At 48.6% G+C, this 15,566-nt stretch overlaps 1 protein-coding gene across 1 annotated transcript; it reads left to right on the top strand.

Annotated features, from left to right (window-relative positions):
* Nucleotides 1–837: 837 nt before the first annotated feature.
* On the top strand, nt 838–15,351 carry tonsl (tonsoku-like, DNA repair protein). The gene is made up of 28 exons (XM_076978809.1): nt 838–1,121; nt 1,292–1,387; nt 1,540–1,682; nt 1,778–1,961; nt 2,181–2,310; nt 3,742–3,913; nt 4,052–4,166; nt 4,292–4,437; nt 4,590–4,742; nt 4,975–5,100; nt 5,933–6,131; nt 6,238–6,293; nt 6,578–6,667; nt 8,378–8,450; nt 8,582–8,745; nt 8,836–8,959; nt 9,069–9,274; nt 9,422–9,869; nt 10,321–10,505; nt 10,594–10,691; nt 10,949–11,105; nt 11,288–11,366; nt 11,661–11,968; nt 12,344–12,515; nt 13,568–13,743; nt 13,886–13,959; nt 14,316–14,449; nt 14,923–15,351. The coding sequence occupies exons 1-28, from the start codon at nt 1,097–1,099 to the stop codon at nt 15,126–15,128; spliced, it is 4,239 nt and encodes a 1,412-aa protein (XP_076834924.1). The 5' UTR covers nt 838–1,096; the 3' UTR covers nt 15,129–15,351.
* The last annotated feature ends 215 nt before the right edge of the window (nt 15,352–15,566 follow it).

The raw sequence follows: 15,566 nt of genomic DNA, 5'->3' as shown, positions 1-15,566 counted from the left end.
GTGGTGAAATTTTTTTTGTGTGTTAATACAGTCCGGTCTTTGGAGACCGGGAACACTACAGGTAGGAGACGTGAAGTCAACAAAACCGAAGAGTTAACTGAATAAACCGTTGAACACGAGTAGCCTACATTTTATTGAGCATGTTTTTTTTCTTCAAGTATCAAAGTAGAACAGCTTCCTCAAGCAGTCATTGATGCATTTTGGAAACAGGAGATGAGCCCCTGGTCTAATGCACCCTCTGTATTAAGAAACCCTATCTCAAAAACTGACTTTTAGTCATTACTTGGGTAGCACGCATATGAGCCATTTTAATATAGATTAATCTAGATTAATTTCAAGATTTCAGTGAGATTAATCTAGATTTAAAAAATAAATCTATGCCCACCCCTAGTTTTCATACATCATATAAAAATAAGAGTGCTTTCTCCATGCAGCACGTGGGCACCATGCTCTGCCTTCCTGACTTCACACTGCCTCATCTTGTGTGTCTTTATCCTGCATAACAAAGGAAAGAGTCAGTCACTTAAGGAAAAGCCCTTGGTAAGAACCTATCAGAAGATTAATTCAAAATAACTATTGTTTAAATGAGTGTAAGATCTGACCAGATCTGAGATGGTGAAAAATAGGACATAAGAGCACATGTCCGGGTAAAAGAGGACGTCTGGTCACCTAAACTTATCAGGACCCAGAACTCATGTTTTTGTTTATATGAGAGCAGTACAGTACTGCTGTGAATATCTGAAAGTGACCTTACCAACATGTCCTCCTAATTGCCACCTCCCGAAGAGGGGCATTATGGGAATATTGCTGACACTAGCCAATCACAAGATGGGACTCTTGGCGCGGCGGTGTGAACGGGAATAAAATGTCGCTAACGCAGCTAGTTAGCGGACTAGCATCGGTGCACATAAGATAGTATTTTACTTTAAAACGAAAGATCGGGTTCTTAATTGCAGCTAGTAATTAACTGGAACTGTACGGAAATATAGACACGAGCAAACGGCATCGTTTAATATGCTCTCTACTATTTTCATCGTGCCTTTTCACTGAAGTGTCGGATATGAACCACTGGTCCCTTTAGCTGAGCAACAGGACGATGAGTGCAGCTAAAGAGATCAGGCGTAAGTGGACTAGTCATGTAGGTCCTGCACTTCTGCACGGATCGAGATGTTGGATAAGTAGCTGGTTAGACGTTTGAATGTCTTTGTTGTCCGATCAGACATGATCCGCCGTTAGTTCCTTTACAGGACTAATAATTTAACCTCGCCCATGTTTCCCTCTAACGCTACAGAACTTCAGAAAGCCAAAGTCAAAGCTCAAAGCATCAATAATCTGAAGGAGGAAGCTAGTATCTGCAATCAGCTTGGAGAGATTTTAGCCAAAAATGGTAAGAAACTCTTAATGATTAATATCCAGGTATCTAAATACATAAATACATAAACTTAATTGTTCTCATATTTTGCTTTCCCTTTTCTCTGCTACGTCACTTGGTGCCTATTATACTGTCGTTCACACTTGTTCTTGCCTGATCTTTGTTAGGTGATTATAAAGGTGCTATTGAGGAGCATCGCCAGGAGTTGGCGCTGTCGGAGGTGTTGCATGATGTCATCGGTTGTGCTGTAGCCAATCGGAAGATCGGGGAATGTTACGCAGAGCTTGGAAATATTGACGCTGCTCTCAGAGTAAGCAAAACTTCTCCCTTAAGACTTGGCATTGGAGATTATTCCTTCAAGTTTATCTGTGGCTTCAACACCCATGGTAACGGTCTCTCTTCCAGCACCAGAGGCGGCATTTGGACCTAGCACGCTCTGTTGATGACGCAGCAGAAGAGCAAAGAGCTCTGGCCACCATTGGCCGGACTTATCTTTTCCTCCATGACTCTGACCAATCACGGGACAGCTTAAAGCACGCAGAGGATGCCTTCAAGAAGAGCTTGGCCATTGTGGACGAACGGCTGGAAGGTCGTGTTCCTACTGCTGTTCTACTAAATTCCAGTACAATAAATGATTAAGAAGATTTGTCTTAGGTGGCGTATTGGTTTAGAGTGAAATCGCAAAACCAAGAATCCCATTTCTTTCACTCAACAGAGTGAAAAGCTAGTGTGTTATTACTAGCTTTTCTGTGTAATACATTTGGCTAGTTAAGTGAGGGTGTTTCACACTGATGTACGTGTGTTGTAGGGACGGTGTCTGAGCGTGAGCGGAGTGAGATGCGAGCACGTTTGTTGCTGAATCTGGGCTTTGTGTGTGACGGCCTGAAAGACGCTCAGCGCTGCAGTGACTTCATCCGCCAAAGCATCTACATCTCGGAGTGAGAACCCAACACCCCTTAGTGATCTGTGGAGACCGTGGCCCAGTACACCTAACCCTTAGTGATCTGTGGAGACCGTGGCCCAGTACACCTAACCCTTAGTGATCTGTGGAGACCGTGGCCCAGTACACCTAACCCTTAGTGATCTGTGGAGACCGTGGCCCAGTACACCTAACCCTTAGTGATCTGTGGAGACCGTGGCCCAGTACACCTAACCCTTAGTGCTCTGTGGAGACTGTGGCCCTGTACACCTAACCCTTAGTGATCTGTGGAGACTGTGGCCCTGTACACCTAACCCTTAGTGATCTGTGGAGACCGTGGCCCAGTACACCTAACCCTTAGTGATCTGTGGAGACCGTGGCCCAGTACACCTAACCCTTAGTGATCTGTGGAGACTGTGGCCCTGTACACCTAACCCTTAGTGATCTGTGGAGACTGTGGCCCTGTACACCTAACCCTTAGTGCTCTGTGGAGACTGTGGCCCAGTACACCTAACCCTTAGTGCTCTGTGGAGACTGTGGCCCAGTACACCTAACCCTTAGTGATCTGTGGAGACTGTGGCCCTGTACACCTAACCCTTAGTGATCTGTGGAGACCGTGGCCCTGTACACCTAACCCTTAGTGATCTGTGGAGACTGTGGCCCTGTACACCTAACCCTTAGTGATCTGTGGAGACTGTGGCCCTGTACACCTAACCCTTAGTGATCTGTGGAGACCGTGGCCCAGTACACCTAACCCTTAGTGATCTGTGGAGACCGTGGCCCAGTACACCTAACCCTTAGTGATCTGTGGAGACCGTGGCCCAGTACACCTAACCCTTAGTGATCTGTGGAGACCGTGGCCCAGTACACCTAACCCTTAGTGCTCTGTGGAGACTGTGGCCCAGTACACCTAACCCTTAGTGATCTGTGGAGACTGTGGCCCAGTACACCTAACCCTTAGTGATCTGTGGAGACCGTGGCCCAGTACACCTAACCCTTAGTGATCTGTGGAGACCGTGGCCCAGTACACCTAACCCTTAGTGATCTGTGGAGACTGTGGCCCAGTACACCTAACCCTTAGTGATCTGTGGAGACCGTGGCCCAGTACACCTAACCCTTAGTGCTCTGTGGAGACTGTGGCCCAGTACACCTAACCCTTAGTGATCTGTGGAGACTGTGACCCTGTACACCTAACCCTTAGTGATCTGTGGAGACTGTGGCCCAGTACACCTAACCCTTAGTGATCTGTGGAGACTGTGGCCCTGTACACCTAACCCTTAGTGATCTGTGGAGACCGTGGCCCTGTACACCTAACCCTTAGTGATCTGTGGAGACCGTGGCCCTGTACACCTAACCCTTAGTGATCTGTGGAGACTGTTGGATGTGTGGTATTTTTATCTGGTCCTTGATACTGCATTGTGATTTTAATTCGGTCCTTTCACTCTCTTAGGAAGAACAACCTGTTGGAAGATCTCTACCGGGCCAACTTCAACCTGGGCAGTATACACTTCCGAAACGGGCAGAGCTCCCTCGCCATCCGCTGCTTTGAGAAGAGCAAAGAGTGTGCGCGGAAGACGAATGACAAGTTCAGCGAGAGTGAGTGTTTCTACTCCATTGGCAAGGTGAGCACCAGTGCCCATGATACACAGCCTGCTGGAAGGGCTCAGATTGTCTCTCGGGCCTGTAGATGTGTTAAAGGCCCTTACACTAGCTTGTGTGTGTGTGTGTGTGTGTGTGTGTGTGTGTGTGTGCGCGCGCAGGTTCTGCTCAGTGTGGGGGACTTTGTGGCTGCACGACGCTCTCTGAAGAAGGCCTTCCTCCTGGGCTCCCAGCAGCCTGCAGAGAGGCAGGTGGTGAAGAGAGACCTGAGATACGGTGAGGGGGGGGGGGGGCTGGATCCAGCGTTTGGGGGGGTGTCAAGAAGTCCAGCTGAAACTCTCTTTACTCCACATGCTGTCTGATGCATCAGGACTTTGGCCTTTTTGACATTGTCTCCACAGCGATCCATGGCTGTCACCTGGAGGAGGCCATGTTGGCCCTGAATAATAAGGTGTCCCAGGAGGCCCTGGGGCTGGCGGAGGAGCTGGGAGACCTGTACAGTAAGGTGGGCTGCTACAGCAGGGCTCTGGACTCATACCAAACCCAGGTAATGACCTTTGACCTCCGCAGGAACGTAGTTAATTCCTCTGAGCTTCTCCAACACTGCGTTCATGGTTCAGTTATATTTGATTTTGGATATGTTTGTTTGTCTAGAGTTAATTTGTGTGTGTGTGTGTGTGTGTGTGTGTGTGTTTGCAGCTGTCGTGTGCGGAGGCGTTGGGGAAGCCTGTGAGAGAACTGGCTGTTATTCACGTGTCTCTGGCAGCTACACACACAGACCTGCGTCAGCATCGCAGAGCAGTGGAGCACTACCGACAGGAGCTGGAGCTGAGACGGGGCAACGCCAAGGAGGTGACACATACACACACACACATATATACACACACACTAGGCTTTTCTCTGTTTGGCGTACTCATTGGAAACCTCAAGGTGTTTAGTGTAAAGTTTTTAGCTCAGACACTGGAAGCTGTGAGGATTAGCAAACAACACTAAGACTTAAGGCAAGGCTCAGAGTGTGTGTGTGTGTGTGTGTGTGTGTGTGTGTGTGTGTGTGTGTGTGTGTGTGTGTGTGTGTGTGTGCCAGGAGTGTGAAACATGGCTGAACATTGCAGCCTGCCAAGAAGAGTATGGTGAGAGTCTGGAGGAAGTTGAAGCCAGTTACAGAGCTGCCCTGCATCTTGCTGAGGGAGCAGCTCAGAGGAGCGTGCAGGTCAGCCCCTCTTACACACACACACACACATTAAACTGCAGGCCAGCCCCTCTTACACAAACACACACACACATTAAACTGCAGGCCAGCCCCTCTTACACACACACACACACACACATTAAACTGCAGGCCAGCCCCTCTTACACACACACACACACACACATTAAACTGCAGGCCAGCCCCTCTTACACACACACACACACACACACACACACACACACACATTAAACTGCAGGTCGGCCCCTCTTACACACACACACACACTAAACTGCAGGTCAGCCCCTCTTATTCGCACGCGCACACACACACACAAACACACATTAAACTGCAGGTTGGCCCCTCTTACACACACACACACACACACACATTAAACTGCAGGTCAACCCCTCTTACACACACACACACACACACACACACACACACACACACATTAAACTGCAGGCCAGCCCCTCTTACACAAACACACACACACATTAAACTGCAGGCCAGCCCCTCTTACACACACACACACACACACACACACACACACACACACATTAAACTGCAGGTCGGCCCCTCTTACACACACACACACACACACACACACACACAATAAACTGCAGGTCAGCCCCTCTTATTCGCACACACACACACACACACACACAAACACACATTAAACTGCAGGTTGGCCCCTCTTACACACACACACACACATTAAACTGCAGCTCAGCCCCTCTTACACACACACACACACACACATTAAACTACAGCTCAGCCCCACATATCCAGCCCACATATCCAGCCCCAACATTAAAGCAAACTGAACCAAAGGTAGCATGCTGCATGTTCTCAGCTGCAGAGGCGTGTCCTGAGGGCGTGGCTGCTAGCCCAGAGGCGGGGTCAGTCAGCAAGTGCTGCTGTCACAGAGGCCCGCCTCCAGGAGCTGTCTGAGGCAGAGGGCCGGACACCGGACGACAGTGAGGAAGAGGAGGGAGATGAAGAGCTTCAGAACAGTGAACCTCTGGACAGTGACATCCAGCTCTCAGACTCAGGTCAGGAGGCACAGGTGGAGGTTGGTGTTCATGAGTATGGGCGGAGGTGGAGATATTTACGAGGTGATGGTGCACTGTGTTGACTGCTCCTCTGATCTGTGGGCAGACGACGACCTGGATGGTTACGATAAACTTGTTACGGGCAGGAGGAGAGCAGGCAGGGTGAGAGAGAGCTGTCCTCAGAGTCCTCGTCTTTAAACTGACCGCACAATCCTTCTCTCTGTTTTTTCTACCTATGATGTCTGTCTTGTCCATGTCCTTGTGTTTCTGTGTCTGTACGTCTCTAACATTATATTATTAACAACTGATCTATATATAAACAACTCACTAATGATCTAACTATATCATTGACAAACATCAAAATGGTGTATCTAATTAAGCATTCTGTGTGTGTGTGTGTGTGTGTGTGTGTGTGTGTGTGTGTGTGTGTGTGTGTGTTTGCACAGTGGAACCGGAGGAATGAGAAGGGAGAGACAGCCCTGCACCGAGCCTGCATTGATGGAAATCTGAAACAGGTCCAGTACCTGGTAGAGCAGGTGAGCTGATGTGATACCACATGGTCAGAGTGCAGGCCCCTGCAGTGACCGTGTGTGTGTGTAATGACATGCGGGCCCCTGCAGTGTGTGTGTGTAATGACGCACGAGCCCCTGCTGTCACTGTGTGTGTGTGTGTAATGACACGTGGGCCCCTGCTGTGTGTGTGTGTGTAATGACACGTGGGCCCCTGCCGTGTGTGTGTAATGACACGTGGGCCCCTGCCGTGTGTGTGTGTGTGTGTGTGTAATGGCACGTGGGCAGGCCCGTTGACAGTCTTGCTAGGGCCCGGGACAAGAAAGTTTAATGTGCCCCCCCCCCCCCCCCCCCCCCCTTCCCCCCGGCGCACGTCATTTGAAATTCGTCATTTGACAATCCTTCTGTTAGGTCATATAGTATATAATATAGCCACACATCAAAGCTGTTTCTGACAGCTGACTGGTTTATACTTGACGCGTCGCGAGCGCGAGGGTTCGCGCGAAAATGACGTAATCGCAGTGGCACCGCCCGTGTGCGAGGGCCTCGCGCGCTGTCCATTCGCGAGGTCGTGCACCTCTTGACTTTTGTAACTTCGCGCGCGACGCGCTTCAGCGCAATGAACAAAGTCATGTTTGCAGGGTTCATACACCTTTATAATGTGGAATTAAAGCACTTGTACTTCACTTTAAAGGTCCATTTCAATATTTTCCAGCACGTTAAACTTAATTAAGTTAAATATTTATACATATACTCGAAATAATTCGCTTTTTATCACATTATTTAATGGTTGTTTATTTTCAAAACGCCCAATCTTAACGTCTTCACGAGAACTGTTCAGTCAGACAGCTATTTGTTGTGAAACGAAGTAGTTACAATTTCAAGCATTTTCAAGTACTTTAGCCTAAATTTCAGCACTTTTCAAACCTGGAACACAATGCAACATTAAAATTCGTCAGGTAAATGTTTTCCTTTCTTTTCTGCGCTCCAGATTTCTGTATTTACTTTAACTATCCACCACTGTATTTCCCGCTGTTGTGCGGGTACCAGCCGGTTACGGTCGGTGCTGGATCAAACCATTTTCCAGTGGGATGCGGGGGTGTATGCACTTAATGGAAAATATGCAGATAGGTAAAAAAAAAAACATATATTTTAGCCATTGAGTTTATTTTGAGTACAGAATTTTTTATTAATGAAAGATTTCAAGATTATTTAAAAATTATAGACTTTAAATAAAAAATAAATTGCTCGGCTCTTTAATGGGCCCCCCTGGCCCTGGGCCCCGGGACAACAGACCCGGTTGTCCCCCCCCTGTCGACGGGGCTGCACGTGGGCCCCTGCCGTGTGTGTGTGTGTGTGTGTAATGACACGTGGGCCCCTGTCGTGTGTGTGTGTAATGACACGTGGGCCCCTGCCGTGTGTGTGTGTAATGACACGTGGGCCCCTGCCGTGTGTGTGTGTAATGACACGTGGGCCCCTGCCGTGTGTGTGTGTGTGTGTGTAATGACACGTGGGCCCCTGCCGTGTGTGTGTGTGTGTGTGTGTGTGTGTGTGTGTGTGTGTGTGTGTGTGTGTGTGTGTGTGAGAGATGATGATGATGACGCGCGGGACCCTGCTGTGTGTGTGTGTGTGTGTGTGTGTGTGTGTGTGTGTGTGTGTGTGTGTGTGTGTGTGTGTGTGATGACGCGCGGGCCCCTGCCGTGACCGTGTGTGTGTGACTGCTCTGTTGTCCTGCAGGGTCATCCTCTCAACCCCAGGGACCACTGTGGCTGGACCCCACTGCATGAGGCCTGTAACCACGGCCACCTCGGTACTCCACCACTCTGGACACGCAGCTTTACCCATGATCCCTAAAGGCTTTGCTCCCATAGCTGACCTGCTGTGTGCGTGTGTGTGTGTGTGTGTGTGTGTGTGTGTGTGTGTGTGTGTGTGTGTGTTTAGAGGTCGTGGCCCTGCTGCTGGAGCGCGGGGCGAATATTAATGACGCGGGGGGCGTGCACTGTGATGGGGTCACGCCCCTTCACGACTCCCTCAGCTGTGGCCACTTCAAGGTGGCACAGCTGCTTGTGCAGAGGGGAGCTTCAGTCAATGTTCGAAATAGCAAGGTAAGAGAGACACACACACACACACACACACACACACACCTGCCTGCAACACTGACCCTTCCTGTGTCTGTTCGTGTGTCTTTCTCTCAGGGAGACAAGCCTCTGGACAGCCTGAGACAGTGGCTGAAGACATACAGGCAGGAGCTGGACCAGGAAACCATGCAGGAGTGTGTGGAGACCGAGAAGCTCCTGCTGAGGACGCTGGCAAGAGGAGGTGAGGGTGAACCAGTGATGGAAAAGATGAAGGGGAGAAAGTGTGTGTGGGATTTTAAGATAAGGAAAATGTGTGTGTGTGTGTGTGTGTGTGTGTGTGTGTTCTGTAGTTCCAGCAGTTCCGGTGACTCCACAGCTTCTTCAGGACAGCCCGCTGTTTGATGCTGAGTGTTCGGAACCGTTGCTGCAGGAGGATCAGCCCCGCCCCACTTCCCAGAATGCCCTGCCAACAACATGTACCCGCCCAGAGCCCAGAACACGCCCCAGGGGCGGACGGTTCCAGCCCAGGGGGATGGAGCAGGATGTTCTGTTTGGGGTGGGCCTGATGACAGCACATGCTCTCACTAACCGCGCATCGCTTTGAATGGCATTTAGTGCATTTGTATATGCTCTGACGTCAAAGTCTTTTATTTTTTTATTTTAGCATTTCTTTCCTTCCTTGTTTCCAATCCACCTCTGTCAGGGTGAAGACAGCTCCTCTGAGCACTCCGACTGCTCCATCAGCCCAATGAGGCCGGTGCGGCCCAGAAGGCGTTTTCCAGAGGGCCCTCGGTCTCCACAGGAAGTGTCCCCTGCTCAGGAGACGCCCACCCCCAATGTGGACAGAGAGCTTCCTCCTCAGGTCGGCTCGGGGAGAGACGAGTACCAGAAGGCCATGCAAAACTTGGGCAGTGCTAAAACCCGCCTTCTCACTCAGAGCCTATCGGAGCCAGCCTTCAACAGTACACCAGCAGTGTTGACCAATCACGTGTCGGCTCTGCTTCCTGAGGATGAATATGTGGAGGATGATTGGCTGGAAGATGACTTGTGGAGTGCTCAACCCAAAAAGAAAAGAAAAGTGTGGAGTGAGCAGGGCGGTGTCTCTACGAGCCGCCTCCAGGTTCCTGCATCATCTGAACCCTCCGCTAGAGGTGTGTTATCAGGATATGAGCAAGGGTTACTGGGTAGGGTATTTTTTTTTTGGGGGCGGGCTTCTCTGACTCAGCACCTCTCGCGGACCACTGGCCTCTTCAAATGTTTTCTTATACCAAATGAAACATTAAGATTTCTGATAACACTAGGTGGAGACACAATGATGGATTACAGTGTAGCTCCCTGTATGTAAGTGTGTGTGGTTCTCCTTGTGAACACTAGGGAGGGAGGGTGAGCGTCATGTGGCCCTAAGAGACGCTTGAGATGTTCTTTTGCATAGATGAGTGTTGTAGTGTGATCTCCAGGCCTGCTAGGGTGTGTAAGGTATCCACATGTTACAGTAGGACTTCAACCCTAAAGGGACAGAACTGGTGGGAACTGTACACTGTGAACCGGCAGGTTGTTGCAGGATGGAGATTTGTGTGTCTTAAGAGTTTTGTGTCCCTGCAGTTCAGTCCTCCACCAGCAGGGGGCTCTCTCTGAAGAAGAGCAGCAAGACGCGGCAGGTGAAAATGAGTCAGCTGCCTGGCATGATGATGCTGGGGAGGAGAGAGGTCAGCAGATCACCGAGCCCCATCATAACCTCTGACCCCCCTGAAGATGCTCCCATTCAGCCCCACAGCGCTCAGGCAGTAGTGAGTTCCTCTGACTCCTCCCTCTTCTCCTGTAGAGCCTCTAGTTCTTCAGCAGTAAAGCTGGGTGCTCTGTTTTGTTTTGTCACAGACTGCCCTTCACACTACAGCAGCAGCTCCAATGCCTGCACCAATCAGGATGAGGGTCAAAGTTCAGAACAATGTCTTCCTGATACCTGTTCCACACAGGTTTGAATGATAAGTTTTAGTTTTTTGTTTGTTTATGGTTTTTTTATGTGTTATTTATTAACAGGACATTTTCGTGTGTGTGTGTGTGTGTGTGTGTGTGTGTGTGTGTGTGTGTGTGTGTGTGTGTGTGTGTGTGTGTGTGTGTGTGTGTGTGTGTGTGTGTGTGTGTGTGTGTGTGTGTGTGTGTGTGTGTGTGTGTGTGTTCGTGTTCGTGTTCGTGTTCGTGTTCGTGTTCGTGTTCGTGTGTTCGTGTTCAGTGAGGCGGACTCCTGCACAGTTTCCTGGCTCTGTGATCAAGCTGCCCAGCGTTATTATCAGACCTGTGGGTTGCTGCCACGTCTCTCCCTGCAGAAAGAGGGCGCTCTTCTCTCACCTTCTGACCTACTGCTGGCTGTGCTACACACCAATGAGGAGGTCAGAGTGAAAAGACATTTACAGCAAGAACAACTGTAGAAGTTGTAATAATAGTAACGTCCAGATGCAGAGACATTTCCTGTTGGCCATGAAACGCAGTTTTGCTCTTTTGCTGGATGTTGAAGGACATTGTGTGGTTCTGTGGTTTTGGTTTCTGTACCACGTGGATCATCTGCCTGCAGGTTCTGGCGGAGGTGTGCTCCTGGGACCTCCCTCCTCTCTCTGAGCGCTACAGGAAAGCCTGCAAGACTCTAGCAGTGGGTGAGTGTCTGCCTGTAAGGGCCAGGGTATGTGGGGGTGGGAATGCCTGTAAGGCTCTGCGTGGGGGAGGCTCTGCCTGTAAGGCTCTGCGTGGGGGAGGCTCTGCCTGTAAGGCTCTGTGTGGGGGAGGCTCTGCCTGTAAGGCTCTGCGTGGGGGAGGCTCTGCCTGTAAGGCTCTGCGTGGGGGAGGCTCTGCCTGTAAGGATCTAGGTGTGAGGGTTGGTGTCCAGCTAATGCGTAGGAGAAGATATCCAGTGTCTGCATTGATCTCTTTCTACATCTTGTATGTTCCAGAGGAGAACAGGCGTGTTGTGCGTCTGTGTGAGGTCCAGGACGGATGTCCCCGTGTGTGTATATGTGGTCTCGGGCTTCCTCCGGCGTGTCTGGCTCCTCTTCTGCGCGCCCTCAAACTACAGGACAGCCTTACGGAGCTCCGCCTCTCTGCCAACCGTCTCCATGACGATCTGCTGCCCGAGCTCATCTCCGCGGCAGCCACCATGCCCCATCTACGGCTTCTTGATATCTCGGCCAATCGGATAACGGGGGAGGGCCTTAAGAAGGCGTCTGAGATCTTGGAGGGCAGCGGTCAGACACCTTTTCCGGTACTTGGATTAGTAATGTGAATCTTTGAAAAACAATAGAATGTGTGGGGTATTTTATATATTTTTTTTTTAAGCTTAGAATAACCTTAGTCAGAGTTAATGAGGTGTTATCTTGTCTGATGGAGAAAAAACATTGATACTTTAAGCATCTATGTACTTCAGTGCATTTGTCTGCTGTAGGCCACCATCTTATCCTTTGCTTTTCCCTTACTAAGTGGAATGAGAAACAGTAGAAGAGTTTCTTTGGTTTGAATTCGTTGACATCTGATGTTTGAACCTCGTTGAACTTTTGTGTTTGTTTAAACGTTCATGTTAAACGTTCATGAGTCACACTTTTTCTTCCTCTTTGTCTTTCTCTCTGTTGTCCATCCTAAGTGCTTGGAGGAGCTCGATATGAGTACTAATCCTCTCGGAGATGGCTGGTCTCAGGCTCTGGCCTGTCTCCTGTCAGCCTGCCCCCTGCTGGCCACTCTGACTCTGCAGGCCTGTGAGCTCACAGCTCGCTTCATGCAGCAACACCGCCTCCTGCTGGCCAGCGCTCTTGCAGGTAATTTTAGAATAGATGTCTTCAAGGTTGTTCAGAAGGATAATTTCTATTTTGGTCTCCGAGCACACCAAGGAGTCAAAGACTGTAGCATCTTTGACTTAAAAGAAACATTGCTTTCATTTTGCTGTGCAGTGGTGCACTGCTACAGTGCTTTGGGGACTTATTATATGAGTTCTGATGAAGTCGTCAGCAATAAAAGCGAATTGAAATTTTTTTATTGCAAATGTATATTAACATAAGTAACAAATATATTTTTCAGGTGGTTTGTGGTGTACCATCGGGGTGTGTCCCCACACTGAATGGTCACTTTATTAGAGACACCCATTTCGTAGCACAGTGGACCTCCTCTGACCTTTATTACCAGAGCAATTTGGTTTAGGTGTTGAAATTATTCTGCATAGTTTCAGTATAGTTTCATGCTCTGAATATCCGGATCCTCATCCCAGAGATGCTCCAGAGCATTAAGAGCCTCTGTGGACCGTCAAGGCCAGAGAAGCAAGAAGAACTCCGCATCGTGCTCCTGGAACCAATCATGACTATTTATCCCTGGTGGCCTGGCGTGTTGTTCCACTGAAAGTCTCCTGCCACAAGCTAAGCAGCTGCCATATGAACTTAATCAGACACGGTGCTTGGGTAAGCCCTTGGTCAGACGCGGTGCTTGGGTAAGCCCTAATGTCCAAACGTCCATCCACTGGAATGGTGGGAGCCATGGTGCAACCAGAAGACATTTCCCACACCATTACTCCACCTCCACCAGTCTGACCCCTGACAGGAAGGGGTCCATCATCCTCTGACCCCGTGGTTTGGCGGGTTGGTTGCGTTCCCCTATATATAACATCCAAAACCTGTTATCCAGGTTTCCCAGTGTCATGTGGATGCACACCGCTACCAATACACAGAAAACTCTCCTAATGTTATTCTGCACTGGAGTCACATGTCTACTGTCCATACAGAGAAGGTCCACTTGTGAAAAGGCAGGTGTCTCTAATCAAGTGGCCATTCAGTGTACCGGATGATGGCTGTACAGTCTAATCCCACTACTCTCATTGCAGGGTCAGGCTCCCTGAGGTCAGTGTGTTTGTCCCACAATGCCCTGGGCTCCACGGGGTTCGAGCTGGTGTTGAAGACATTACCACTGCAGTACCTCACACACCTGGAGCTTAATGCAGTGTGTAAAGGGCCCTCAGATCAACCTGCTCTGGACCTCCTTACCAAACTCCTAACACAGGTACACACGTACATACACGCACACAGCTATTCAGTGAATGAAAATTGAGGCCAGAGGTTTTTATAGCTGTATGTTACGATAAAAATGTAACCGAACGATTGACCTGTATTAACTTTGTGGGTGTGGTTTTGGGTGTTTCCAGGGCGACTGTTCCCTCACGCACCTAAGCCTGGCTGCAAATGGCCTGACGGATCAGAGTGTGCGCTCGCTGGCCAGGTGAAATCATCCAGCCAAACCCTACATGAACCTCACTCAGCTTGTTCATGGAAGTCAGAAGGGGAACCAGCTTACTGACCTCACTTATTTTATGTTAACAAATTCGTCTTTTTAAAAACGAATTTGACCGTGCTGATGTGATGACAGACCACTTCTTCATAATCACAATTTGTTTGTTTTTTTTCCTCACATTTGGACCGCATCTGTGTACCGCATCTATTCTGGGTAAAAGATTTGAAGTAGATAAAAAGAGGGGAGAAAACGGTCATGGTTTAACTGACCATAAAAAAAATTAATGAAATTTATTTTTAAAATGTAATGAAAGACTTACAGTAACAGTGAATATCTGTGTTTAGGTGTGTAGCTCTTTGCCCATCACTGGTGTCTCTGGATCTGTCTGCCAATCCCTCTGTGACATCAGAAGGACTCTACAGCCTCCTCAATGCTCTTGGTGAGGTCCAGCGACCTTTGACCCATCTTAACCTCCAAGGTAGGCTGTATGGAAATGAGTTTTCATTTCATTTATATTTTCTAAAGCCTATTTTAAAATGACCGCTTACCCAATTGTACAATTAAATAAACCACAACCATATGCAGAGCAGTAAGATACACACATAATTTTTTCAATAAATGGCAGACATTCAAGGTAAAAGAAAACATCACGACCAAAACTAGTAATAAAAGATCAGCTCTCATGCAGAGTTATGAGTCAAACGTTAAAAATTTGTTTTAAGATATTAAAACCCCTAAGAGGGGAGCTCATTCCAGAACTTAGGAGCTAGCAGAGAGGAAGCTTGGTCACCCCTACACTATAACCGGCAGAAGACGTCAGCTGTGGGGAGTCTTCAGCCCAAGTTGAAGTTTATTTTCTGTGTATATCGAGTTTTGTGTAGTTGTGTGTGTTGTGTGCTCGCGTTTCTATCTGATTATCTTGCTTCATGAACCTGCCCACGCCTCTCTCAGGCTGTCTGGTGTGTGGGCCGTGGGACTCTGTGTGTTTGGACAGCCTCTCCGAGCGTGTGCGAGACCTGCAGCTGTGCTCGCAGAGCCTCAACAAACTGGATGAAGAAGTCCTGCAACGCAGCTGGCCAGGACACACCTTGTCCCGCAGTTCTAAATGTCTGCTCACCACAAGCCCTGGAACCACAGTGACCCACACTGCTATCTAGTGGTGATGCAGTTGCTCTAGGACTTGAGAAGCATGTCAGGGCCATCAAGCATGAACACTGTTTAGGACATTTTCCTAAGTTGTGTATGTAATGTACATATTGTAATGTACATAATGTCTTTGGTTGTAATGTACATATGTGTGTGTGTGTGTTGCTGGATATACCCTGGACTTCAGAAATAATAAAATTCACCATGTATTGTACTGCTGCGGAAAAGCAGTCACTATTACAGCCAAGTGAGATTTCTTTGTTCACACATTTTTTCTGGATAGGACAGCAAACCCATGAGCAGAATCATATGAAATCCTTATTCCAGCAAGATCCAAAATCAAACTCCAAAGCAAATGAATGTTTGTCAAAGATGATCAGAATTTCTACTGTTCAAATTTATAGGTGTATCATTTAGAGCTACTTGATTTGAAATTGCATACTTATATT

This window comes from Brachyhypopomus gauderio, chromosome 17 (assembly GCF_052324685.1).
Source record: "Brachyhypopomus gauderio isolate BG-103 chromosome 17, BGAUD_0.2, whole genome shotgun sequence".
NCBI classification, from domain to species: domain Eukaryota; kingdom Metazoa; phylum Chordata; class Actinopteri; order Gymnotiformes; family Hypopomidae; genus Brachyhypopomus; species Brachyhypopomus gauderio.
Note: the sequence above shows the minus strand (reverse complement) of the source record. Positions and strands in the feature narration are given on the sequence as shown.

What these genes read in the sequence shown, in the direction of transcription:
- tonsl (XM_076978809.1), top strand. Translation starts at nt 1,097, where the DNA reads ATGAGTGCAGCTAAAGAGATCAGGC. An exon ending in CAGCTCAGAGGAGCGTGCAG is followed by an intron (nt 5,101 to 5,932) that starts GTCAGCCCCTCT and finishes GCATGTTCTCAG; the next exon opens with CTGCAGAGGCGTGTCCTGAG. An exon ending in AGCAGGATGTTCTGTTTGGG is followed by an intron (nt 9,275 to 9,421) that starts GTGGGCCTGATG and finishes CACCTCTGTCAG; the next exon opens with GGTGAAGACAGCTCCTCTGA.